The 27,150-nt window shown below is 29.0% G+C and overlaps 1 protein-coding gene across 2 annotated transcripts; it reads left to right on the top strand.

Moving 5' to 3' along the window:
* On the top strand, nucleotides 1-25,762 carry egfl6 (EGF-like-domain, multiple 6). Of its 2 annotated transcripts, XM_051119874.1 has the most exons (13): nucleotides 1-138; nucleotides 4,945-5,051; nucleotides 6,559-6,651; nucleotides 7,056-7,175; nucleotides 9,004-9,123; nucleotides 10,481-10,615; nucleotides 11,142-11,264; nucleotides 12,464-12,526; nucleotides 14,085-14,354; nucleotides 21,738-21,812; nucleotides 21,906-22,001; nucleotides 22,769-23,031; nucleotides 24,008-25,761. In XM_051119874.1, the coding sequence occupies exons 1-13, from the start codon at nucleotides 68-70 to the stop codon at nucleotides 24,113-24,115; spliced, it is 1,644 nt and encodes a 547-aa protein (XP_050975831.1). In that variant the 5' UTR covers nucleotides 1-67; the 3' UTR covers nucleotides 24,116-25,761. The 2 variants fall into 2 exon arrangements, with proteins under 2 accessions (XP_050975831.1, XP_050975832.1); XM_051119875.1 differs by lacking the exon at nucleotides 12,464-12,526 and having other exon boundaries at nucleotides 24,008-25,762.
* Nucleotides 25,763-27,150: the final 1,388 nt, after the last annotated feature.

Below are 27,150 nucleotides of genomic sequence, written 5' to 3' on the forward strand. Positions count from 1 at the left end.
ATCAAACTAGGAAACACAAACAGAAGAGAAAAGGACGGCGCAGAAATAAAGAGGACTGTTTTAAAACATGAAACATCTGACGTGGATCAGCGCTCTGTCATTCCTGCTTTATTTCTCTTCAGGATCTGCAGATTACAGGTAAGTGACCTTCTCCTGCTTAAAGTTAAACAGCCTCTGTTGTGGTAAAAACTTAAGCAGTGTTAATGCTCATATTGAGAATTACTTTTTGATTGCAAACTTTAGTTTGAGATCTTTTTTGCAACTCCAGAGAAGATGCATGTGAGATTTTTTTTAAAATCTTTTCTCAGGAGAAACATCTAAGAATTAGATTGTTCTTCATTTAATTAAATAATGTGAAAAGGCAACAGTAATTCATGTGCAAAACGTTATGATTAAAAAATGCAACCAATGCAATTTTTTTTGATTAAAGGTCAATGTTTTATTTTCACTGCTTTTGTAGGTGTATTAAAAAAAAAAAAAAAAATACCTGCAAAAAAATATATATATATATATATATATATATATGTATAATAAATTAAAATAATTAAATATAATTAAAAATCTATAAATAAATCTATAAATAAATCAATAATAAATAAATAAAATTAAATAGCAAAACTTAAGATATTAAGTCTTGTTTTCTGAAAACAACAACAACAACAACAACAACAAAAATTAAGGGAGTTTCTTTAAAAAAAAAAGAAAAAAATCTGTTAATGTGCTAAGAAAAAATTAATTTAAATAAAACAAAAATTATGTATTATATTTCACAGCCAAATATTTAATGTTTTAAGCAAAAACTGCATTTTTCAGAAAACAAGACCTAATATTTAAAAAAAAAATTTGCTTCTAAAGTAAACATATCTTAATGCATGAATTTTAATTTAATTTAATTTTTTTGAAAGACAAGACACGAAAATACACTTCATTTCAAATTTACAGTATTTAAGTCAAAAGTTGTACATATTGCTGCAATTTTACTTATTTACAGAATTTAATTTAATTTTGTTATTTTATTTATTTAATTTTATTTTAGATTTTATTTTATTTTATTTTGTATTATTTTTTATGTTTTATTTATTTATTATATACATTTGCAGTGTAATGTGCATTTATTTTACTAGCCAAATGTTTGTTTTAAGCAAAAACTCACATAATTTTGATGCATTTTTCAGAAAACGAGACCTAATATTTGAAATCTTTTTGCTCCTAAAGTAAACATTTCTTAATGCATGAATTTTTATTTTTATATTATTTTATTTTTCTGAAAGACAAGACATGAAAATACACTTTACAATAAGGTCTACATTAGTTCTACAAAGTTGTGCCTATATACATATTGCTGCAATTTTACTTATTTACAGAATTTTATTTTTATTTTATTTTTTTATTTATTTTTAATTTAATTTAATTTAATTTAATTTAATTTAATTTAATTTAATTTTTGCAGTCTAATGTGCATTTATTTAACTTAAGTTGAATCAGTAAATTTCAGAAATCCTTTAACCTTTAACCTTTAACTTGAATGGCTGTTAATTATAAAATCAAATCACTATCAAATACAAAAGTAGTTATAAGTGATGAACAAGCTTGAACCGATTTAAAATATTTCTGCGGTATTTACGTAAATGGCTGTTGTTGTGTCGGTTTGTGAAGCTGTCGGTGCTGATCTGCCAATGATGAGCTGCTAATTTTGGCCGTAATGAGCGTCGGCCACCTGTTCGCACGAATGGCTCCCATTTGCTGCTGTACAGAGTTTATTTCCGTCGGTTCACCGATTCTCTCCGTCCCTCTGGAGCCCGCTCCAAATTTAGAGACCAACATGAGAAGCATGCAGAATTACAAACATCTGGAACCAGAGAGAGGATGTTGATCACTCGATGAAAGCAGTTTTGACATATACTACCGGCCCCAGTAACTGTTTCAACAGGAAATATCGTATATATTACCATAGGCTTTAGTTGACTGTTGCTAGGCAGATTAATTAGGGGGAGGGGCTTCGTATTCTAGAGCGCATCTGATTGGACCAAAATTTCTTTTTTGGTCAAGGAAGAGACAATTATATTCATCAACTGATATTGAATCCTTACTTAGTATTTTTGCTGTTTTCTAGTATAAATATCTAAAAATTCTTGTTTTTTCTTTTGTCTTGTGTTTTGAAAAGATTATCAAAATTTTGCTAGTTTTTGCTTAAAATAAAGCAAAAATATCTGCCAGTGAGGTAAGAAAAACAATCTTAATTCAAAGGCTAAACAAGATTATTTTACTTACCCTATTGGCAAATGTATATAGCATCACAAACCAACACAACAACAGCCAATTTATGTAAATATTGCAGAAATATTTTAAATCGATTCAAGCTTGTTCATCACTTACAGCTACTTTTGTATTTGATAGTGATTTGATTTTAGACTTAACAGCCATTCAAGTTAAAAATGTATTCAGGTTTCTTGAAATTAACTGATTCAACTTAAGTAGTTAAAATAAATGCACTTTACACTGGAAAAAGAAGAAATAAATAAAAATAAAAAATAGTAATAAATAAAATAAAATAAAATTCTGTAAATAAGTAAAATTGCAATAGCAATATGTATATAGGCACAACTTTTGATTTTAATAATGTAAGTTGAAATGAATATTGATAAATTATTATTAAATGCTTTATTAATAATAAAAGTATTTAAGTATTTACAATTGTTAAGCTATGTTAACTAATGTAGTTAACAACTGTTAACAAATGAAACCTTAAAAAAAAAAAAAAAAAATTATATGATTTTATATGTTATAACAAGATTAAGATATGTTTACTGTAGGAGCAAAAAAAAATCAAATATTAGGTCTTGTTTTCAGCAAAAATACACCAAATGTGAGGTTTTGCTTAAAATATCAACAAATATTTGTCTATGAAATATAATACATACGTTTTGTTTTATTTTAGTTTATTTTTCTTAGCCCATTAACAGATTTTTTTTCTTTTTTTAAAGACGCTCACTTGATTACTTATTTTTTGTTGTTGTTGTTGTTGTTTCAGAAAACAAGACGTAATGTCTTAAGTTTTAAAAGTGAATGCATTTAAAATAATAATAATAATAAATAATAATATTACTAAATATTAATTATCTTTTGAATATTAGTAGATATCATGTTTTATGCAACAATGCCTAAATCTTTTTTTAACGTTATGCAAATGATGTGTGATATATTTAAAAATGTTGCGTGTAAAACTTCTCAGTATAACAACTAAGATTCATGCGTTCATAAATGTTCTTCATGTTTGTTATTTGATGCATTTCGCACTCCTGCAATTTTATTGTTCCCATTATTTCTCTCTTAGTTCTCATATTATAATCAGACCTTTAAAAATGCAATGGGATTAAAAAAAAAGTAGTAAAAGCTGATTTAAATGTTTTCTACAGCAATATTTCAAAGCTAAACCTCTTCCAGGAATATGAAAGGCCTATAAAAACCTGTTGAAGTTACTATCAGTGTAAACATGCTCAACACACCTTCTGCTCCTGATCCATCTGCTGAGGTGTGATTGCCGTGAATAGTGCAAGGTTTAATTATAGCAGAAATGTGGTCAAGGAGATTTTAGAGGTTCCTGTAAGAGGCATCTGTTAAACACTTAAAGAGCCATAAACGCAGAGGTTCCTACATCCTGTCTGTTCAAATCCCCACTGGATCTTCATGTGTGTTTATACATTTCTGCTGCTTTTACAGCTGCAATTAGTCCTGGAGGGTCAAAGGTCACCAAAGAAAGACGTTTACCTTCAAATTAAGGCTCATTTTAACCTGAAATAACCTGTGATCTTCTGACAACCTAATGTGTCTAGCGATAAACTAGTCATGACAGCCTGTATACTGGGAAAAAAAAGGGTGTAGAAACAGCTTTTTACTTTTAAATAAAAAATGCATTTATTTTTTACTAAATATAATTCAAGTCTATTAACATATTTCCTGACACATCGCTTGAGACTTGTTGATATAAAATTTGTAATTAAACTGTATTTGGAGTACTGCTTATGCACAATGCACAAATAAAGCTTAAATATGTTTTAATGTCACTATTGATGAGGATTGTGTGATCTTTACTGGTCTTTAAGTGCAAAATATTTAAAGTGTACCTAAGTATACTTGCAATAGTTCCACTTTATCACAATCAAATATACTTAAGTATATCTTTAGTTGGACTTCAGCACATCCGCACAATTCAAGTGCATTAAGTAAAAAATTAGTTTTTCCAATTTAAATAGCTAAAAGTACAATTGCAGGGTATTTTTATTAAGTGCATAATATGTAAATGTATTTGTAGTATACTTAGCATGAAATAAATGTATTTTAAATACATTTTAGTATATTTATTTTTCACTAGGGATTGCTAGTAACATTTACAAACAACACTGTAAAAAATAAATCCATAAAATAACAGAAAAAGTACTGGCAGCACATTACACACAACATTATCCATTAATTTTACAGACATTTCTATTAAGTCTAAAACACAGTGCAGTGAAGTGTGAAATTCAAAATACTGGTAAAATGCCTGTAAAAAAAAAAAACGGAAAAATTCTATCAAATGATACAGTATATTGTGCCATATTTTTACAGATTTTTTTTTTTTTTTGAGTGAATTATGCAAGTAGAAAATACAAGTAACATTGAAATAAATGTAAAATTTTAAAGTAGGAAGACTGAAATTTTATTTACAACTTCAAAAACATCTTTTTTTTTCAGCAATGTGATCTAATTCAGGTAAATCTGAACCTAAATGACACACAAAAACAAAACAAAAAGTGGTTGGTCCTTTACTATTATGTTTTTATATTAATGAAAGATAAGTATTTTGCTTTCATGTTGTTGTGATATTTGGATGATCTAAATGCATGTTTAGAAATGCTCCCATCTTTGTGTAATACTGACATGTTTCTGATGTTTTCTGCAAAGGCAAAAGCGTCAGATCCCAACGAGGAGTTTGGCAGGCGTTTGCCGATATGGCAGCAGACTGGAGTGTTGCTATGGATGGAAGAAAAACAGCAAAGGACACTGTGAAGGTAAATGAGAAGAAATGAACAATTCTACCATGTGATTTATTTTTATTTAGTAGCAGAAGTGTAAGTGCACAATGGCATTTTAGTGCCACATTATAAAAAAAATTACAAAATAATCAAAGATTACAAGGTTAAAGTCACAATATTTAATATATAAATCAAAATTATGAGTATAAAGTCAGCAATATGAGAATAAAGTCCTATACGAGATTAAACTTTAAACTTTATCCCAATTTTGAGGATAAAGTCATAGCACTGTGAGATTAAAGTCGTAATATTTTGGTAATGGAGTCAAAATTACAAGAATAAAGTATGTTAGAAGATTAAATTTGGAATATTTTGATAATAAATCCAAAATAGCAATATGAGAAAAGTCTTGTACTGGTTATTTGCACTTATTTTGGGAATAAAGTCATAGCAATACTAGAAGTCTTCAGTGAGGTTAAACTTGTAATATTTTGAGAATAAAGTAGTGCTGTCAACCAATTAATTGCATCCAAAATAAAAGTTTTTGTTTACGTAATATAGTATGTGTGTGTGTTTATGTATATATAAATATACACGCATGCATGTTTACAGTTAAGGAAATATGTTGTTATATATAAAATAAATTATATGAATATAAATATATGCATGTAAATAGATAAATATTTTCAGTATATATACTGTATGTGTATATTTATATATACATAACTAAACACAGCACAAACACATATATTATGTAAACAAAAACTTTTATTTTGGATAATCAATTGACAGCTCTAGAATAACCCAAAAGTGTGTGAATAAAGTCATAACATTGTGAAATTAAGGTTGTAATATTTTGAAAATAAAATAAAAATTACTAGAATAAAGCTGTAACAATATGAGAATAAAGTCTTATATAATTATTAAATCACAATAGTGAGAATACAGTAAATATTCTGAGACTAAAGTCGTAATATTGTGATGATAATGTTAAAATTACCAGAACAAAAAGACATAAACAAAATTAAGTTGTATTATTTTGAGAATAAAAGAACAAAGAACAAAGTTGTGTTTTGCCAAATAATAATAATTAAAAAAAAAAATCTAAGATTATAAGAATAAAGTCTAAATGTTTAGAAAATAAAGCTGTAGCAATATGAGAATAAAGTCATAATATATTTGAGACTTTTGACTTCAATCTCAAAATATTATGACTTAAATCTCACAATGCTATGACTGTGTTTTCATAATCTTTTTTTTTTTTTTTTTTTAACATGGCACTAAAACATCATCATATAAGTGTCCATACTGCAATTTGCTAGTCATTCAAGACATGGAAACACTGGGTGAATAGTCCATCCACAAACTCATCTGATATGTTCATTCTTTCTGCGGTTTGGTGCTTTTAAACCACACTGAACTATGAGAGGAAATCTGGGAGAACAGAAGTTGGCTTTGGTTTCCAGACGTGTGGTTTCGTGAACGGATTTGACCTGCGCTGTTTCCTTTACTAATATATCTCTACTGTTGAATGTTTTACCAGCTCAGTGTGACCTGGGCTGCAAACACGGCGAGTGCGTCGGCCCCAACAAATGCAAGTGCTTCCCCGGATACACCGGAAAGACGTGTAGTCAAGGTTTGTGAAAGTGGTATTTTAGTGTTTTTTGTTAATATTTTGAGATTATTTTTATATTTTAATTTTTTTTTTTTAATTTTGTTGTGTATTTATTTTGGTTTTATTGTATATATTATTTTGTTTTTATTTGATCAATTTTGTATTTTTAAATTGTATTTAATTTAAATTAAATTTATTATTTATTTATTTAATTAAAGTTTCAGTTGTTTTTTTTTTTTTACTTCAACTACGTTTTTTAAAATGTTTTATTATTTATTATTTTTTATTATTATATTTTATTTTATTTAATTAAGATTATTTAAGCTGATAGAAAACACACAAATAGTCATATCGTCTGAAAAAGTGATTCCCATGCTTTGTTCATAACCTTTGACTGGTCTGTTTCTTTTTGTCTCTGGGTTCAGATCTGAATGAGTGTGGTTTAAAGCCTCGGCCCTGTGAACATCGTTGTATGAACACTTTTGGTAGCTATATGTGCTACTGCTTAAACGGATACATGCTGATGCCAGATGGCTCCTGTGCAAGTGAGTGACTGTGCTTCTATATATATTTAAATATGGATATAATAGAGTAAGTTCTTATACTTCTGGATCCAAATTCATTAAGCTATAATTTTGAAGGTGAATGAGTATTCAAATTCTGATTATTGATGTAAATCTGATGTGAATCCACTAAATAATTTATGTTGAAAAGGTTGTATTGTTTCTATTCACCAAAACATTGCATGTGCTTATAAGTCGACACACTTTAACCAAAAACACAGATGTTTCAAATGCAAACACACCCATAACAGTAGCGGCTTTTTTTTTTTTGAAAAGTACAGTATTCTGTTTTTTTCGCTACTCCTCCTTGAAAATTGATCCAATTCTTCCCAAAATTGGCTCAGATGATCTTTGGACTTAGTGATATTTTATGTAGGTCAATGTCAATTTTTTGATTTTAGTTAATTCAGCCAACCTTTAAAGGATTAGTTCACTTCCAGAACAAAAATGTACAGATAATGTAGTCACCCCCTTCCCCTTCCCACCCACATCCAAGATGTTCATGCCTTTCTTTCTTCAGTCTTAAAAGAAATTTTTTTTTTTGTTTGTTTGTTTGTTTTTTTTGAGGAAAACATTTCAGAATTTCTCTTCTTGTAATGGACTTCTATGGTGCCCGTGACTTTGAACTTCCAAAATACAGTTTAAATGCAGCTTCAAAGGACTCTAAATGATCCCAGCCGAGGAAAAAGGGTCTTATCTAGCAAAATGATCGGTTTTAATTACAATTTATATACTTTTTGACCTCAAACGCTTGTCTTATCTAGCTTTGGTTTGAACTCTGTTTTTTTGACAGTCATGACAGTTAGGGTACATCTAAAAACTTCCATCTCATTTTCTCCTCCAACTTCAAAATCATCCTACATCGCTGCAGGAGTACCTGGAGTTTACAATGTGAACATGCAAAGAAGATCAAACACCCTTTACAAAAAAAAAAAGAGGTAAAAACAGCGATGTAGGACGATTTTAAAGTTGGTGGAGAAAATGAGATGGGAGTTTTTAGACAAACCCTAACTGTCATGAACAGAAAAAAAAACCCAGTTTGCACAGAGCTAGACAAGATGAGCATTTGAGGTTAAACAATTGCACTGTAAAAAAACAACTGAAAAAAAGGTAGTTTCAACCTAAAAAAAATAAGTTTCATGCTGCTTCAAAATTTAAGTTTAAATATCAACGTTTTCATGTAGTACAACTTAACATTTCATGTTGACTAAACTTACAATTTTAAGGCAGCAAGAAAACTTAAGTTGAAACAACTTTTATTTATTTTGTTTATTTATTTTTTATTTATTTATTTTTTTACCATGTATATAAATTGTAATTTTTTTTTCTTAGAAAATAACAGATCGCTTTGCTAGATAAGACCCTTCTTCTCATTTAGAGCCCTTTGAAGCATTTAAACTGCATTTTGGAAGGCACCATAGAAGTCCATTACATGGAGAAAAATCCTGAAAAACATTCTTTACGACTGAAGAAAGACAGACATGAACATCTTGGATGACAAGGGGGTGAGTACATTATCTGTATTTTTTTGTTCTGGAAGTGAACTAATCCTTTAACCAAAAACACAGATTTTTCAAGTGCAGTGTTTTATGGGTGATCAAACTGAGCATGTTTAGCAGACTTTGACTTTATAAGTTCTTGCTGTTTAGTTGAACATACTAATTGGCCTAAAAGGTGACTTTGTGATATTTTATGTAGGCCAATGTCAACTTTTTGACATTAGTTCATTCAGTCAACCTGTAAATCTGAGTTTGTCTTGTGTTAAAGTAAAAGTCTGTGGATTTTGGATTTATTTGACTGTGTCTTGCAGACTCGAGGACATGTACTCTGGCTCATTGTCAGTACGGCTGTGAGGAGGTGCAGGGTGAGGTCCGCTGTCTCTGTCCGTCTCCTGGCCTGCAGCTGGGATCTGATGGAAAGACCTGTGTGGGTGAGAACAGTTCAATTACATACACTCTTCAAATGAAGCTAGTAAAAGTGCTTGTTGTTGAGAGTGAAATTTTTTCCGTGTTTGGATTTGCTCTGTGGTTTTTCTTCATCGTACCATTAAAAAATGACCCTATTCCTGTAAATCTGATTAAACTGAACAGAATGGGTAAATCTCATGAAAACATTTCAAGCGTTCACCCTAAAAGGTATATGGGAAAAATTATTAAAATATTGCTTAAATAAAATGAAGTTTATTTTTGGGTTCAAAGAAAGCCAAAAACTATTAGGGAATTTCAACGTGTACATATATATATATATATATATATATATGTGTGTGTGTGTGTAATATTTAAATTTTAATTTCAAAAAATGTTTTTTATTCCTCAATATTTTTCCAGTACAAATAACTAAACATTTCTAACTCAATATACATTTATTTGAGAAGCAAACTTACATTGTCTTGTTTCAGAAATATGTATCAAAATGAATTTCAACTTAATTCAAAGTTTTCCCTTTGAATTAAGTTGAATTAATTTTCTTTTTCTATCCCTGCTATTAGATATTTTTTCTTTAAAATTAAACAAATTTATGCTTAAACCAAGAAAAATAATCTTGTTTCCTGTTGAATTAAGTTTATTTTTCACACCTTATTGGTATTACTATCTTCAAAATTAAATGAATTGATGCAAAAAAAAAAAAAAAGATTTTTCTTGAATTAGGTTTATTTTCTGATCACATTGGCAGATTTTTTTTTTTCTTTAATTTAATTTAATTTTTTATTTTTTGCTTAAAACAAGAAAAAAACCCAGTGGGGCTTAGCAAAATATTTTTTCCCCTTTCAATTAAGTCTATTTGTCTGACCTCATCAGCAGATATTTGTTCCTGTCTAAATATTTTTGATATGTTTTTTTTTTTTTTTTTTTTTTTTTAGAAAAGTAGACTTAAACAAATAATAAGACTTAATATCTTAAGTCATTTTGCTTCTCAAGTGAATGTATCTTAATTTAAGAATGTTTAGTTATTTGTAAAACAACTCCAAAATACTAAGTACTGTATAACAATTTGTGAAAATTAATAAACTCTCATTAATAAATAATACAATTTTATATAGCCAGTAAATGTTTTTAATAGTTGTGCTTTGCTCTAAAATATTTAATATAGCTCACTTCACTTTCACTTTAATTGGCTAGAATTCATTTTGTGAGTGTTGTGTCTATTGTCTATTAAATACTTTTCAAGAGCAGGTGAGAAATCACCGAAATGAACTGAAATTCAAAGGTGTGGGACTTTGGATGAATGGAAGCTGACAGTCAAGATGCCTAATCAACTCCTGTTGTTTCTCTCATTTTCTTCTTTAGACATTGATGAATGTGCAACTGGTAAAAACCAATGTCCTTTTAACCGTCAGTGCACCAACACGTTTGGAAGCTACTACTGCAAGTGTCAGACGGGTTACGATCTCAAATACGTCAATGGAAAATACGACTGTGTTGGTAAGAAAGAAACAATGTAACCTGCTGTGCAGCAGTCATAATTAGTTAAAGTTGTAAATGAAACAAAGATTATTGGAGTATATGTTTTACAAGAAAACACTATTTTATGATTTCTACTTCAAAATGTAACTTTCTGCTTAAAAATTTCACAATTTCACAAATTCTTCCATGAAAAAAAAAAAAAACAGATAACGGCGACTTTTTTCTTACAGTTCTTAGAAAAAAGTTAGAATTGCAAGCTATATACTCATAATTGTGAGATATAAATTTGAAATTGGAAGAACTGTGAGTTAAGTTGCAATAATCTTTATAATTTTTTGGTAAAGTTTATTTATTTATTTATTTATTACCTTTTTCTAACTATCAAATGCATTTTGCTTTAAATTAAATGTCATATCGTGATTCTTCTGTCATGCTCTGAACTGTTTAATGAAAAATCAGAAAGATGCTCAGGAAATGTGAAGGAATTATTTGTGAATGATGCATGCTTTATTTCATGCAAAATAATGAAACTGTAATTTTTCAGATATAAATGAATGTGTGTCCAACACACATAAGTGCAGTCATCACGCCGAGTGCATCAACACTCATGGATCCTATAAGTGTAAATGCAAGCAGGGTTTCCGTGGCAGTGGATTCGATTGTTCAGGTGAGAGATAGAATCAAACGTGAATGCAATGAATCTGTGAAATTACATGCATTTGTATTATGTATGTATGTTTATAAAAGAGAGCTTTCATTTGAGTTTATTATTTTAGCATTATTACAGAGATTTCATCATTTTACAAGTGCAAAATAGCCCTAGGAGTGAGTAGCTGTGTCCAAACATATGGATATGCAATTACATTTTGAGCTCATTTGTGTCAATATCTGTTTGTAATTAGCCTCTAAAAAGCAGTGACATGACAGGAAAGAAAATGCTGTAAGAAACATTTGCCGCTCCAGAATGTTTCCCTTTAAGAGCCTTCTGAATTTCACAGGTGTCAGGCAGAGAAAATCTGCGATTGAAATTCCACCTGTGTAAATATCTGCGTTTGTACTGAACACACTATAGTGAAGGCCAAAGGAGACGATTCTTCTGTGCTGTTTATCTGCTTAGACGCCAGAACTGCATTTCTTTAAAATGAATGGGGGTCCACACGTAGAGGAACTTTAGCAGAAACGTCTAAGGACTTAAAGAAATAGTACAGCCAAAAATGAACATTTTCTGAAAATGCACTCACCCTCAGGCCGTCCAAGATGTAGATGAGTTTGTTTCTTCATCAGATTTGGAGAAATGTAGCATTGCATCACTTGCTCACCAATGGATGTGAATGGGTGCCGTCAGAACGAGAGTCCAAACAGCTGATAAAAACATCAGAATAATCCGCAAGTAATCCACACCACTCCAGTCCATCAGTTAACATCTTGAGAGGACAAAAGATGAAATAAATCCATCATAAGATGTTTTTAACTAAAATACGACTCCATAATACATAATGACACTTCCTCTGGTGAAAAAGTGTTCTGGTCTGAATCAGGAGAGAAATCTGCACAGGTCAAGCACCGTTTACAAGACAAAACAGTCCAAAACAGCTCTAAACAAATATGTGAACTCATATTTATCAGCTGTTTGGACTTTCATTCTGACGGCACCCATTCACATCCATTGGTGAGCAAGTGATGGAATGACACATTTTTCCAAATCTGATTAAAAAAAAACAAACTCAGCTACATCTTGGATGACGTAAGGCTGAGCGAGTAAACTATTCCTTTAAATTTAACTGAGATCCCAATAAGTCTCTTGACCTTTGACCTCTGAGCAACACATTTTAACTCATGTGAATCGAATCCTTTGTGTTTTTGTAGTCAAGCCTTTTTATCACAGATCTTGGGAAAGTGAGAAAGGAAATGCACATCCGTTTCTCAACGGTGAGGTTTTCTGAAAACACTTTTCTGGTACAAACGACATGCAAACATCAGCATTCAGAGGAAACTTCTGCTATAGCAAGCTATTTAATGCTTTGCAAATGCAACTGGTAACACTTTACAATAAAGTCCCATTTGTTAAGATAGGTTTGGTCTTATATATATATATATATATATTGCTACTATATAATGCACTAATGTTAACTCATTTTGTTGAAACCTTAATGTAAAGTTTTACCATGCACCTGAATTACTGACCTTTGCCAATGGCTTCATGCACAGCAGATGCACTTTGCATGGAAAATGCTCATGCATATCCAAACCTGCAGTTATGGCATATATAAAGCACATTAAATGATTAATGCGAATAATGCAGCAACTGCATGAATCAAATGAACAGACTCCATACAGTTGAGGTCAAAAGTTTATATACACCTTGCAGAATCTGCGAAATGTAACCTGAATGATCCACAGCTGTGTTTTTTGCTTAGTGATAGTTGTTTATGACTCCCTTGTTTGTCCTGAACAGTTAAACTGCACGCTGTCCTTCAGAATAAAATCCTTCAGGTCCAACAAATGCTTTGGTTTTCCAGCATTTTTGTGTATTTGAACCCTTTTCAACAATGGCTATGATTTTGAGATCCATTTTTTTTCACACTGAGGACAACTGAGGGACTCTCATTCAACTTTTACAGAAGGTTCAAACACTCACTGATGCTTCAGAAGGAAAAATGATGCATGAAAAGCCGGGGGGGTGAAAACTTTTGAACAGAATGAAGATGTGTACATTTTTGTTATTTTGCATAAACATCATATATTTTTTTTTTTTCATTTAGTACTGTACTTCAGAATCTACAGAAGACACTTGTATGTTTCCCAGTAGACAAAATAAGTTACATTTACCCTGATCTTCAAATTCCAAAAGTTTTCACTCCCCGGCTCTTAATGCATGTTTTTTTTCCTTCTGGAGCATCAGTGAGTGTTTGAACCTTCTGTAATAGTTGCATATGAGTCCCTCAGTTGTCCTCAGTGTGAAAAGATGGATCTTATAATCATACAATCATTGTTGGAAAGGGTTCAAATACACAGAAATGCTGAAAAACCAAAGAATTTGTGGAACCTGAAGGACTTTTTTTAGAAGAACAGCAGAGAGTTTAACTGTTCAGAACAAACAAGGGACAAACAACCATCACTAAACAAAAAAATACACAGCTGTGGATCATTCAGGAACAAGACAGTATTAAGAATCAAGTGTGTGTAAACATTTGACAAGGGTCATTTTTATAATTCAACTATTATTTTCTCTTTTGGACTATATGTAAATGTCTTTTATGTGAAATATATTCTTCAGGTCAGTACTGAATAAAAAATAGCATGCATTTTGTATGATGCCTCTTATTTTTGGTAAAATAATTAACATTTTGAACATTCTGCAAACTTTTGATCTCAACTGTATATGCATTTCTGACTTTCAATGGCTTCGGAACATCATTCGACATCAGTATGCAAGATTTCATTCCAGTTTTCTCATGCATTTAATCACATTGTCTGTATCCTGCAGCTATTCCTGATTTCCCCTCCAAAACTCGTATTTTGGGCGGCAAGTTTGACAACACCATCCCCGAGCCTGCTGTGACCGAATCGCCACGACACCACCTGCAACCCTTCGACTACGACGGCGAGGTCTACGTAGGCCCTCCAGAGAAGACACCTGTGTTTCCAGGGGAGGAGAAGTTTTATGATGAAGAAGAGGAAGAGGAGGAGGAAGAGGAGGACGACACGGGAAACCAGCTGGAGGGCGAGGAGCTGAACCCCAGAGGAGACGCTTTCTGTGAGTGACACACTAAAAATACGCTTCCTTATACTGTTGACACACGCCGTCCTATTTAAAGAGCACATATACTGAGTAATGTGCTGAGTCCACTTACAGGACAGGATATACAAATATAGTGTTCATATACATGTACTGTACATGCAGGACAAACTGAACAAGGCGTTACAGACTAAAATGAGAATCAACACACAAATATATTTGTGAGATAATGCTGTTACTGAAAGATTGGTATCATCATGTTTATATGACATAATTAATCTATAAAGAATCAGGAATTTAGAGCAAATGTTTATAAGTTATAGGGACTTTTATGATTTTTTTTTTTGTATGCAATCTTGTCATGCAGTGTTATTATGATCATATTTATGTACTATTATAGTATTTATTACTATTTTAGCTTTTATAACTAATAACTTAGCTTTTATTATAGTTTAATAATTTATTTTAATTTTAGTTTGTTTTATTAATTTTATGTGCTTTCATTATCATTTAAATCTTTAATTTATTTTAGTTTAATCATTAGTTTCAACTTAAAGTTTGTTTCAGCTTAAAATTTCTAATATTTATATTTTATATCTTTAAGTGATTTTAATCATTTTAGTGTTATCTAGCTTTAACTTTTAGTGTTAGTTCAATTAAATTCAATTAAATTCAAATTTTTTTTTATTTTGTTTTATTTGATATTTTCCATTAACGAAAATAATATTTTTAATAGTTTTTGTTTTTGCTAATGATAACAAAATTAAAGTTTTAGTTTTTGTCAATTTAAGTACTTCAGCTTAATTTTAAAGTGTTTCTAAAGATTTGAATCTAATATTTTTATTTAATTTTATCTTCATTTCTGTTAACAAAATATTTATAATAGTTTTAGTTTTAGCTGATAATATAAACATTAATGTATTAATTTGAGTAATTTTAGTGCTTTTTAGTTGGTTACAAATGCAAGTTTAAGTTTTTTAGATTCAAGTTTTTCTTCTAATATAATATTTAATTTAAATTTTAATTCGGTTTTATTTCAGTTAAAGAAAATTATTTAAACATTTTTTTTCTAACATTAACACTAATATTTTTATATTATTTTATTTTATAGTCATTTTAGTTTTTAATTAGCTGTAAAGGCAAGCTTTATGTTTAAGTTTCAGGTTTATCTAATATTTCATTTTTATTTCTGGTAATAAAAATTATTTTTAATAGTTTAGTTTTGCTTAAAATAGCAAAACTAATGTTTTAGTTCTAGTCAAATTAGTACTTCAACTTAAACTTTAGTTTTTCACTTTAGGTTTTCAGGTTTTTATAGTTTTTCATCTAATATGAAATTTTATTTTATTTCTTTGTTTTAAACTTTTAGTGCAGTTTTAGTTTTAGAGAACAATGACAACTTATGTTTAGCGTTATCCGTATTTTGCACTAGTATTTTTCACAAAGCTAAGAAAACAAAGCCTATGAATGGGGGTCTGTTTTAGGGCATGCTGGGACTGAACCGCATTCATCTGCTCTCGCAGCTCAAATACGGCCTGTATGTGAATATCTTCTGTACTGCATGTACAGACAGGGAGACCAAAAGTGATTTCCCATTCCACAACTACATTTCACTCTTAATATCTCCCCGTGAGAGGAAGCAGCATTACATGCGGTTGCAGGATGGTGTTGGGGGTTTTGCGCAGGAGGAAGTAACTGGTGCTGCTGGAGTAAAGTGCTTATTAAACTCGTTTGATGTAAGCGGAGAGATGGAGCGGATGTATAGGTGTGAAAGCCATCTGAACACCATTATCATACAGACTTCATTAATAAACACAGATGAATTTAACACACATGATTTATTTATAGCCCATTTTCTTCTATAGCCTTTTCCATCACCAAATGTTGAATGGATAATAATAATCATTTATACTGAAAAATAAAACGGTTGTTAAAAATCTCATTTTAATGTAATTTCAATTACTTCAGTTTTAGGAATCTGCATGATTTTATGTTAATATGTGTAATTGTCTATTCCCTTTAAATTTCAGTTCAAATTTTGGTAATTTTGTTTGTTTACATTTTAGTAATATTTGAAGAGTCAATTTGCAAAACACAAATAACTCAATAAATATATTATAATAATAATATAAATAAAAATCAATAAAAATAGAATACATTTTTAGCAAATTTCATTGTGCATTCCAATTAATCTCAACCAAACCGCAGATGGGTTATTTTGATTAAGTAAAAATAACTATAAAATACAGCTAACACAATAAAACATAATAAAAAACGATAACATAATAAAAAACATGTTTTTGGAAAATTGGAAAAAAACAAAAACAAAAAAAACGTTATGTTTTTGCAAGTAAACTCTTTATTTTTTATGTTGTTAAAAAATAATTAATATTTTATTATTGTTGCTATTGATTTGATTTGATTTATTATTTATTTATTTTCATACATCAAGTTAAACTAAATGAATATGACAAATGGTATTTATTTATTTATTTATGTATGTATGTATGTTCAATTACAATGTGTTTTAAGTGACTTAAAAGGTTTTTTCTATGGCTTTGGTTTTTGTTAACTTTATTAAACTTTCAAATTTTAAATTCTTATTTTTTTAAATATGTTTTTTTTTAATTTTTAAAATTTTAAATATTTAATTTTTTAAGAAAATATTTTTATTTCTATTTTAGTTTATTTTAATACTTATTTATTAATGAATATTTACTATTTTATTTTATTTTATTTTAATTTTTTTCCATTAATGAAAATAATAGTTTTAATAGTTTTTGTTTTTGCTAATGATAACAAAATTAAAGTTTTCATTTTTGTCAGTTTAAGTACTTCAACTTAGTTTAAAAGTTTTTATTTTTAATTTTATCTTCACTTCAGTTAATGAAAAGTATTTTTATTAGTTTTAGTTTTAGTTTTAGTTTTAGTTGACAACATAAACAGTAATGTTTTAATTTGAGTCATTTTAGTTCTTTTTAGTTAGTTACAAAGGTTTAAAGTTTTTGAGTTTAAAGTGTTTATTCTAATATGAAATTTAATTTAAATTTTAAGTTTAATTAAGTTTTATTTCAGTTAATAAACATTATTTAACTTTTTTAACAATAACACTAATATTTTTATATTATTTTTTCATGTCATAGTCATTTTAGTTTCTGCTTAAACTTTAATTAGTTGTGAAGGCAAGGCGTTTAAGTTTCAGCTTTTTGTATCTAATATTTCATTTTTATTTCTGTTAATGAAAATTCTTTTTAATAGTTTTAGTTTATTTTAATACTTTAACCACATGCAAATCAGAAATGTACGAAAAACACGGAAAATATTTGTAATAGTTTTAGTTTTAGCTGACAATATAAACGTTAAATGTTTTAATTTTAGTAATTTTAGTACTTTTAACTTGGATACAAGTGCAAGTTGAAGTTTTTTTAGATTCAAGGTTTTCTTCTAATATCAGTTTTATTTCAGTTCATGAATATGATTTAAATAGTTTTTTTTTCTAACAATAACTTGAAGAATAAAATATTTTAATACTTTAACCACATGAAAATCAGAAATGTTTTTTCTCATTTTTTCAGTAATGTCTATTTCATTTCAAGTGATTTTTTTTTTTTCCTTTTTTATGGTTTTAGTTAACAATAATAACCCTCTTTTAAATACAAAAAAAGTCTTCTGATTTACAATACAATACAATACAATTAAATTAAATTAAATTGAATTAAAGTATCCACTTTCCTTTAGAGTTTGTTTGTGAACCCGATCTCCTGCGTTCACATGCATATGAATGGAAGTGAATGAAACTTAAGTGTAGTGCGACCATCCCAAAACACTCGGTTAAACTCTTGTTTACACTTGATTTGGTGGCAAAGACACACTGTTGACTAATGGAGAAACAGCAGTGTCTTTTAAGGAGTGCAGCTCACAATGGATAAGTGAAGAGCAGAGGCGTAGAGCGATCAATCACACTGACACACGTGATCAATAACGCTGAACCTCTGTGACCCGCAGGAGAAGGAGCACAAACTCCATCAGTGACAGAATAGAGAAGAAAAAAAAAAAAAACCTTGGGAGACGATTTACTTTATTTTAAATAAACTGTTTTAAGAATATGACTTTTTACTTTTTCTTTTTTCCTTGACTAAAGCTAAAACTATTTATATGACAGAATCAGTCAGGAGTTTAGGGCAAAGATTTATAAGTTATAAGGATACACCCGATAAGCAAACTCTTCATTCAGTGCTATTTTGATCATATTTATTTGTTTTTATAGTATTTATTAATATGTTAAATTAGCTTTTATTTTATTTCATTTTAGTCATTTTAGTATGTGCATTCGTAATTTTTATTATTATTTTTTTACATTTATGTGTAACTTTATTTTATTTTACAATTATTTTGATTTAAAATGTACTTAGTTGCAGCTTTATTTCAGCTTTATTTCATTTTAGTTTTATGTGACAAGAACAGTCATCTTTTAGTTTTAGTCAGTTTTATGCTTCAACTTAAGCTGCAGTTAGTTTCCAAGGAAAGTTTTTAAGCTTAAAATTTCCATCTATTTTATTTTATTTTATTTGTATTCTTTTTTTTAATGTATTTAATTTATTTTTTTATTTTAACTTTATTTCTGTTTCACGAAAATGGCTTTAGGTAGTTTTTGCTACCAATAACAACATTAATGTTTTAGTTTTTGTCATTTTAGTACAATTTAAACTTTAGTTAACTTTAGTTTAGTAAGGTTTTTTTAAGATTAAAGTTTTTAATCTGAAATGTTTATTGTATTTCAACTTTATTTTCAATTTTGTTGTGATTTTAAAGTTTTTCTTGTAATATGAAATTCATGTTTTAGTTTTTGTCAGTTTGGTACTTCAATTTACACTTTAGTTAAGTTTAGTAAGGTTTTTTAAGCTTAAAGTTTTTAATCTGATATTTTTATTTTATTTCAGCTTTATTTTAGCTTTAAGTTTTTGTGAAGTTTTTCCTCTAATATGAAATAGCATTTTAATTTAATTTTAATTAAGTTCCATGTAAAATAAGTTTCAAATTTCATGTTTTAATCTAATATTATTATTTCAACTTAATTTCTGTTAATGAAAATGATTTTTAATAGTTTTAACTTTTGCTTAAAATAACAGATCTAATGTTGTATGTAAAAAATAAATAAATAAATTGAAATATAAAATAAAAAATCTAAATGTTAAATAAATAAAATGTTGAAGTACTAAAATTATTAAAAATGAAAAAAACAAAATTATGAAGCTTTAGGCCTACTATATATATAAATGTTTAACAAAATCTAAAAAGCTAATAATCCAAAAACTAATTTGATTTTTGCTATGTAGTTTTGTTATTGGTAACTAAAACTAAAATTTCAAATCTGAAATAAAATAAAATATATATGCCTTGACAACTTGCTGAAATAAAGCTGAAATACTAAAATTACTAAAACATAAATAAAAATAAATCTATATTGTTTAATAAAAATAACAAAAACCACAAAAATTATGAAAACTTAAACACTAAAAAACGTAAATACTAAAATTAACATTAATATCTTGTTTCAAGATTTTTAAATTATTATTTTTTATTTTTTTAATTTATTTTTTATTTTATATATATATATATATATATATTTTATAGGCATGTGACCTGAGAAGTGTTTAGGACACATAACTCCCATCAGCAGATATCATAATTGCATTTATTTCTGCAGGAAAAATATGTATGTTTACCACAATGAAATGACATGTCTGAGAAACTCTAAATCTCTCGACAAGACATAAAACCGTAGAGAATCTGATGTTAGAGAGCAGACAGGAGGAGACAAGCCCGAGACACAGATGAGCTCTGGGGAGAAAATTCCCCTCTGCCTCAAGAAATGTCTTCTAGTGCTCTTTTCCTAGAGGGAGAAATGGCCGGAAAGAGCTCGAGCCTTTTATTATCGGCGTCAGAACAGCTGTTTGACAGTCTTTCATCATCAGCTCTCTCTTGTTCCATTAGTCTGACTGAATGTCTGCTCAGCTAACAGCACATGAGAGTCTGAAAGTGCAGGCAAGTGTCCACTTGCAAGATTCTTATCGTCTTCTACAGATATTTGCTTTCTTGTAGGGGCTTTCCCTGATTTATTAAAAGAAGCTGAAATATTTTATAGAGTTTATAGAGTTTACTACATAAGAATGGGCCTCTAATTTGAATAAAATAAAATATTAGAAGTGCAAAATAAATGTAAAACAAACTGCATTAATATTATTTTAAAATATTTGCATTAATATTATTTTAAAATATTTAAGTGATTGAAATAACATTATTTTCAAAAATAAATAATCTTAAATATTAATGTCTTTGTATGCATGTTATACAATTCATACCTTTGCATGTGAATACACACACAAACTATTAATTGTGTTTTTTTTTTTTTCTTTTTTTAATGGTTATACTGAATGATAATAACCATGTTTTAAATACATAAGGCTTCTGTTTTTAACAAATTTAACATAAATAAAATTAATTATAAATTCTAAAACATATACAAATTTATCAAAAGAAGCTGAAACATTTTGTAGAGTTTGAAGATCAAAAATGGACCTCTAATTAAATAAAATATTACTAAAATATATCAATGACACATTTAAAATTAAGAAAAAAATAAAATCAGAAATAAAATAATCTTAAATATTTTTTACATTTTGTGTGTATCTGTGTGTGTGCGTTGTATGGAAACCGTAAATCTTAAAATATATATTAATTTAACTAAAAAAAAATAAAAATAAAAAAGCTGAAACAATTGATATTTTGAAGATCAAATGTGTACAAAAACGGACCTCTAAATTAAATAAAATATTACTAGTGCAAAATAAATAAATATACGAATAAATGTAATTAATTAAATACTTAATAATAATATATTAATGACACATTAATGCATGTTATGAATTATTTTAAATATTTATTAAAATTAAGAAAAAAATAAAATTAGAAATAAAATAATAATTGTTATTTTTTTGTGTCTGTGTACACAATGCAAAGTAATTAACTTTTAAATTTAGGTATTATATATTTATTTTATTATTTTGGAAGCACTACTGATTTTGGTTTGTTCTGAACTTATAACCATACTTAGTAAACTTTTGTCATTATTTCATCTTTGTACCACTTAACGTAAGCATGAAATCATAATTAAGCTCATTAACTTTCCTTACTGTGCTTTATTTGTTCTGTTGCTGTATTGTCAGCACTGATATTTCCTTCAGTAGAAGCACATCTGATTCAGGTCTTTTTTTTGTTGTTGTTGTTGTGCCGCCCCCTGTTGAGCGCTGCTGGAACAACGTTTGGATCATTACGTGCTGTTTTCTGTCTGGAAATATGTTGGAAATGCTCTTTATGATCTGTATGTTTTTCCGTTTGTAGTTCCAGATGATTTTGTTCCCATTTACGATCCAGAATCAGAGCCGAAGGAGATCCAGGCAGCGCCGCTGAAGGAAAGTAAGCAATCTTTTTCCTATAAAATGAATAAGGCTTTTATATTTCCAGTATTCAGATGATTTGAGAAAGTGCTGTATGTGTTTATTTGAGCAGGATTCCTGACAGACTGTGATTTTGATCGTGGTGCGTGTGAATGGGTGCAGGACAATGAAGACGATCTGGACTGGACCATCAAATATCATGAAAACGGTACTGATTCAACCATATATTAATAAATATGTCCACTGGGAAAATTAACACAAGTCATAGTTCCCCTTTGTGTCAGTTTCAAATGTAATAAAAGCTTAATCAATGTTTGAATATGTAAACATTTTCCGTGTACCATGACCTCAATAAATAAATAAATAAATAATAAATAAATCAAATAAGATTAAATAAAACAAAAAATGTAAAAAAAAAAAAAAAAAAAAAAAAAAAAAAAAAAAAAAATTAATTAAATAAATGAAACATGGCAAGTAGTAGTGCAAAAAAAATGTAATCACTTTAACATGTATTAGAAATGTAATATAAGTGACAAAAATAACAATAACATAAATAAATTCTACATATAAGTAAACATAAATTTATATAAAAATTTTAAAAGTTTAAAAGTTATATATACAGAAGTATTTAAACAATTAATGTCTTTGTATATACGTACATGAACAAAGATATTAATATTTATTTAACATTTCAACTCATTTATAACTATAATACTGTTATTTTAGTTACACACACACACACACACACACATATATATATATATTTATTTACTTATAACCATACTTTATTTTGCTTTATATATTATATAGTAGTATAATAATATTACTGTAATAGTATAATAAATTTGCATTTCCTCTTGTGGTTTTATGGTTTAATTATATATATATATATAAAATACCAATAAATTGGAACAATTAAAAAAAAAAAAAAAAAACGTAAATCTTGACCGTGGCTCTTTCTCTTTGTTTCTTCAGGAAGGGAATATTACTTGGCTCTCGACGGTCCGGTCGGGAACAGGAAGGAGCAGGCGCGTATGAAGCTGCTTCTTGATGATTACATGCGTCAGAGCAGCTTCTGTCTGAAATTTGATTATCGCATTCTGGGGCTTAACATGGGTGTCTTAAGAGTGATGCTGGACAACAGCGCCGTCGTTGTCTGGGAGAAACGAAACCCTCTCAACCACAGCTGGCAGTCAGAAAAGATCACCATTAACTGGACAGAAAACACTCCAGAGGCCGTAAGTTACATTTATTCAGCCTGAGATTTGCAAATTGTAAAGCAAATAAATAATCTAAAGATTATTTAAACTACAGTGTGTACAGTACAATTTGCCAAAAAATTATGTTCTTCCTTAGTATTTGTCCAGTACTGATATCTAAACTTTTACTTAAGTCTTGTTTTCTGAATAATCTATCAAATTGAAATTAGTTTATGCTTAAAACAAGACTAAATAAATAAATAAAATAAATCTCATTTAAATTAAGAGCATTTTTCTGACCACATTGGCAGATTTTTTTTTGTTTGTTTTAAGCATAAACTCAATTAATTTTGGTCTTTTTTTTATTTATTTTTTTTAGAACACAAAACGTAATATCTTAAAGTAATTTTGTGTCTAACTTGTAGAAAACATGACAAAAATATTGTGTATGAATCTTTTTTGAACTAGAAGCATACCTAAGCAAACAGAAATGATCAAATATTGACTGTGTATAAAGTAATATTAAACAAGAAATATCTACACAAACAAATATGAATATTTAAAAATATATATAGAAGTTTTATATATTTTAAAATGTATATTTTTTTTAGACATTTTACATAAATATTATGTACATGTTGCATACTAGAAAACTTGAGAAAAAATACTGAGTGCAGAAAATATTAGCACATACTGACAAAAATTAAACTGAATTGACTGGATGGTAAAAAAAAGTGTCTAATTATTTTGAACTAGAACTTGTCTGTAAATATGTGTGTATGTAAAGTAATATTGAACAATTAATACCTTTGTATGTGTGTATTATTATGTATTTAAGATTTAGTATTTGCATACTATTTAAATATTACATACTAGAAAACATGACATACTAAGAAAATATTAAGAAAACAAATACTGACTTTTTTTTGAAAGTGTCTATTTGAACTACAACTTGTATTGTTTTTATTTCTCCTAGCTTATTATATTAATGTAAATGATTTGACTGTTTCTTCAGATCATCTTTGAGGGAGAGCGTGGGAAGTCAGTAAGCGGAGAGATCGGTCTGGATCACGTGGTTCTGATCTCAGGACCCTGTTTGGATGATAAAGCCGACATCTTTTAACAGCGTCACAAAGGACATCATTTAGTTTGTGACTTTTTTAACCATCGCAACAACAACAAATAACAGATTTAGCTGTTGGTCAGCTTTCATAATAAGCAGGTACAAACTGCAGGAAAATAAGGAGAATTACATTTATGTAAGTGTTATTGCTATTATGTTTTCTGATTGTAGGTAGATATCAGTCAATATTTGTATGATTATATAAACATTGTAACATTATAATGGCTGTACATTTTGCTTTACATTAAAATATTTTAATAGATTTACCAATTTTACATTTATGTTCAAAGGGTTCTTTAATAATACATAATTTCAAATCAATAACTCTGCCGAGACTCATTGTAAAGATGACAGCATCTTGTTCATTTTCTCTATAAAGAAATTAATATTTGCCAACCTTCTTTGAATTATATCTAAAAATAAATAAATACATTATAAATTATTTAATAAATAAATGTTGACCCATAATACTAATTAGACACTATACTGAATTTAACAAGGCTGTGAGAGCTACATTTACATACTGATGGAAAAAACAGATCTTTTCGAAGCTTTGAATCAGTTGAACCAACTGCTTCACAAATTGATTCACTGTTTCGAAGCCCTCATGCTGGAGTAAATGCAATGAAAACTCAGGCCAAGCATGCATACAAACAGCTTTTACAAACCCATTGCAAATGTTTTATTGAAAGTATAATAAATGCAATTAACAATTTATCAACTACCATTAAAAATGAAGTGTCTGTACAACGTGTTTTGGCGATTTACTACGCAGACGCGTGACACAGAGGAGCTTCATCATCAATGCAATGGCTCATCTAAGATTCTCAGATTCTTCCAATGCTATTGTTTAACATGAAAAATACTGTTTTGAGATACACTACTGCTCAAAAATCAGTACGATTTTAATGTATTTTTATAGTTTGATCAAAAAGACAGATTCAAATGTTATATTGTGAAATATTATGATGTAAAACAATGTTCTTCTGTTTTAATATACATTAAAAATCGAATTTATTTCTGTGATCAAAGCTGAATTTTTCAGCATCATTACTCCAGTCTTCAGTGTCACATGATCCTTCAGAAATCATTCCAACATACAGAATTATTATGTGTTGGAAACAGTTGCTTATTTTTTAGGATTCACTGATGAATAAAAAGTTAAAAAGAACAGCATTTATTTAAAATATAAATCTTTTCTAATAATATACACTACTGTTCAAAAGTGTAGGGTCAGTAAATTTGTATTCTTTCACTTTTTGAAAGAAATTAATACTTTTATTCACCAAGGATGTGTTAAATTGAATAAAAAGTGATACAAGTGATAGATTTACATTGTTAGAAAAAATTTATATTTTAAATAAATGCTGTTCTTTTAACTTATTCATCAAAGAACGTTCCAAAAAAGAAGGTTCCAAAAAATCTGGCAGCACAACATTGATCATTTTAATAATAAATCAGCATATTAGAAATATTTCTGAAGGATCATGTGACACTTAAGACTGGAGTAACAGCTGAGGAAAATCAGAAGATAGAAGATCCATTTTTGGTTCCACAAAGAACCATTCAGTCAATCTCTTTCTTATGTTTTTATGATCTGAAGAACCTTCTTTCACCACAAAAAAACTTTTTGTGAAACAGAACGGTTCTTCAGATGTTAAAGTTTCTTTGTAGAACCATTTAAACAAAAAAATGTTCTTCTATGGCATCGCAAAGCACCTTTATTTTTAACAGTGTAGGCGACTACAAACCATGGAATTACCACGTTTTGAGACATATACTAATTTATATATATGAAAAATGTGCTACTAATGAACACACGTTTCTGAAAGTACCAGTTTTTGGTTGCTTTACCCATAGTCTTGCATAGCCACACCTTCAGACTGATGGTAGAATCTTGGAAACTCGTTCACTTTGAATGTCCAAGGCCCACCCAAGAGGTATAACGCATACCAATCACGTTTCATTTTGTGCCTCATCATGTTTTGGGGTGTAGAAATGTCCCCGCAATAACAGACCATGTGTAAAACTCCTGAACGTACACTGACCAAAATTATAAACGCAACACTTTTGTTTTTGCCCCCATTTTTCATGAGATGAACTCAAAGATCGAAGACTTTTTCTATGTACACAAAAGGCCTATTTCTCTTTTTTTATATTTTAGAGTGGCCTTTTATTGTGTCCAGCCTAAGCCACACCTGTGCAATTATCATGCTGTCTAATCAGCATCTTGATATGCCACACCTGTGAGGTGGATGGAAGTGTTCACTAACACAGATTTAGACCGATTTGTCAACAATATTTGAGAGAAATAGGCCTTTTGTGTACATAGAAAAAGTCTTAGATCTTTGAGTTCAGCTCATGAAAAATGGGGGCAAAAACAATAGTGTTGTGTTTATAATTTTGGTCAGTGTATTTTAAAGAGTCTAAGAGGACTTATTTCACAATCTTTTAAAAAATCCAGCGTCCACTGTCGCAGTTGTAAACAGGACGGCTTTCTTCTTCAGTGAGGGGATTTTGCGTCATGGCACCTTTATTTCCAGGTGGAATGTTAAAGAACGTGACACACACAATCCGATGACGACTTCAAAACTGCTGAAGTGTTTCCAATTTTTTGTGCCGTTCAGCCATGAAGGCGTGACATCTGAGACTGAGACTACTCTACCAAGCTCTGCTCAAGAAAGTGTATCAAATAAAGAGCAATAAATAAAACAATAAAGAGTCTTGAGTCTTTTTTACTGTCAATGTGTTTTTCATTGTTCTCTTGTGTGTGATTTTGTAGCATTATACTTGAGAAAGTTTCAATGCAAGTTCATTCTGAATGTTATTCAAATGTAACCTGAAGAAATCCTTATGTTGTTATTAGAGCTGTTTAAACACCCCAAGGTGATCAGAAACTCCACCCTCTTACTGAATTTCCCAGGAAAACACTGACTTGTTATTTCTCCTTTGTCATGCTGATTGTCTTCTCTTTGAAAAAAGTAAAAAAAGAATCAGCCATCGGTGGACAATGAAGAGAAAAACTTTGAAGAAGT

The sequence above is a fragment of the Labeo rohita genome, chromosome 9 (genome assembly GCF_022985175.1).
Source record: "Labeo rohita strain BAU-BD-2019 chromosome 9, IGBB_LRoh.1.0, whole genome shotgun sequence".
Taxonomy (NCBI): domain Eukaryota; kingdom Metazoa; phylum Chordata; class Actinopteri; order Cypriniformes; family Cyprinidae; genus Labeo; species Labeo rohita.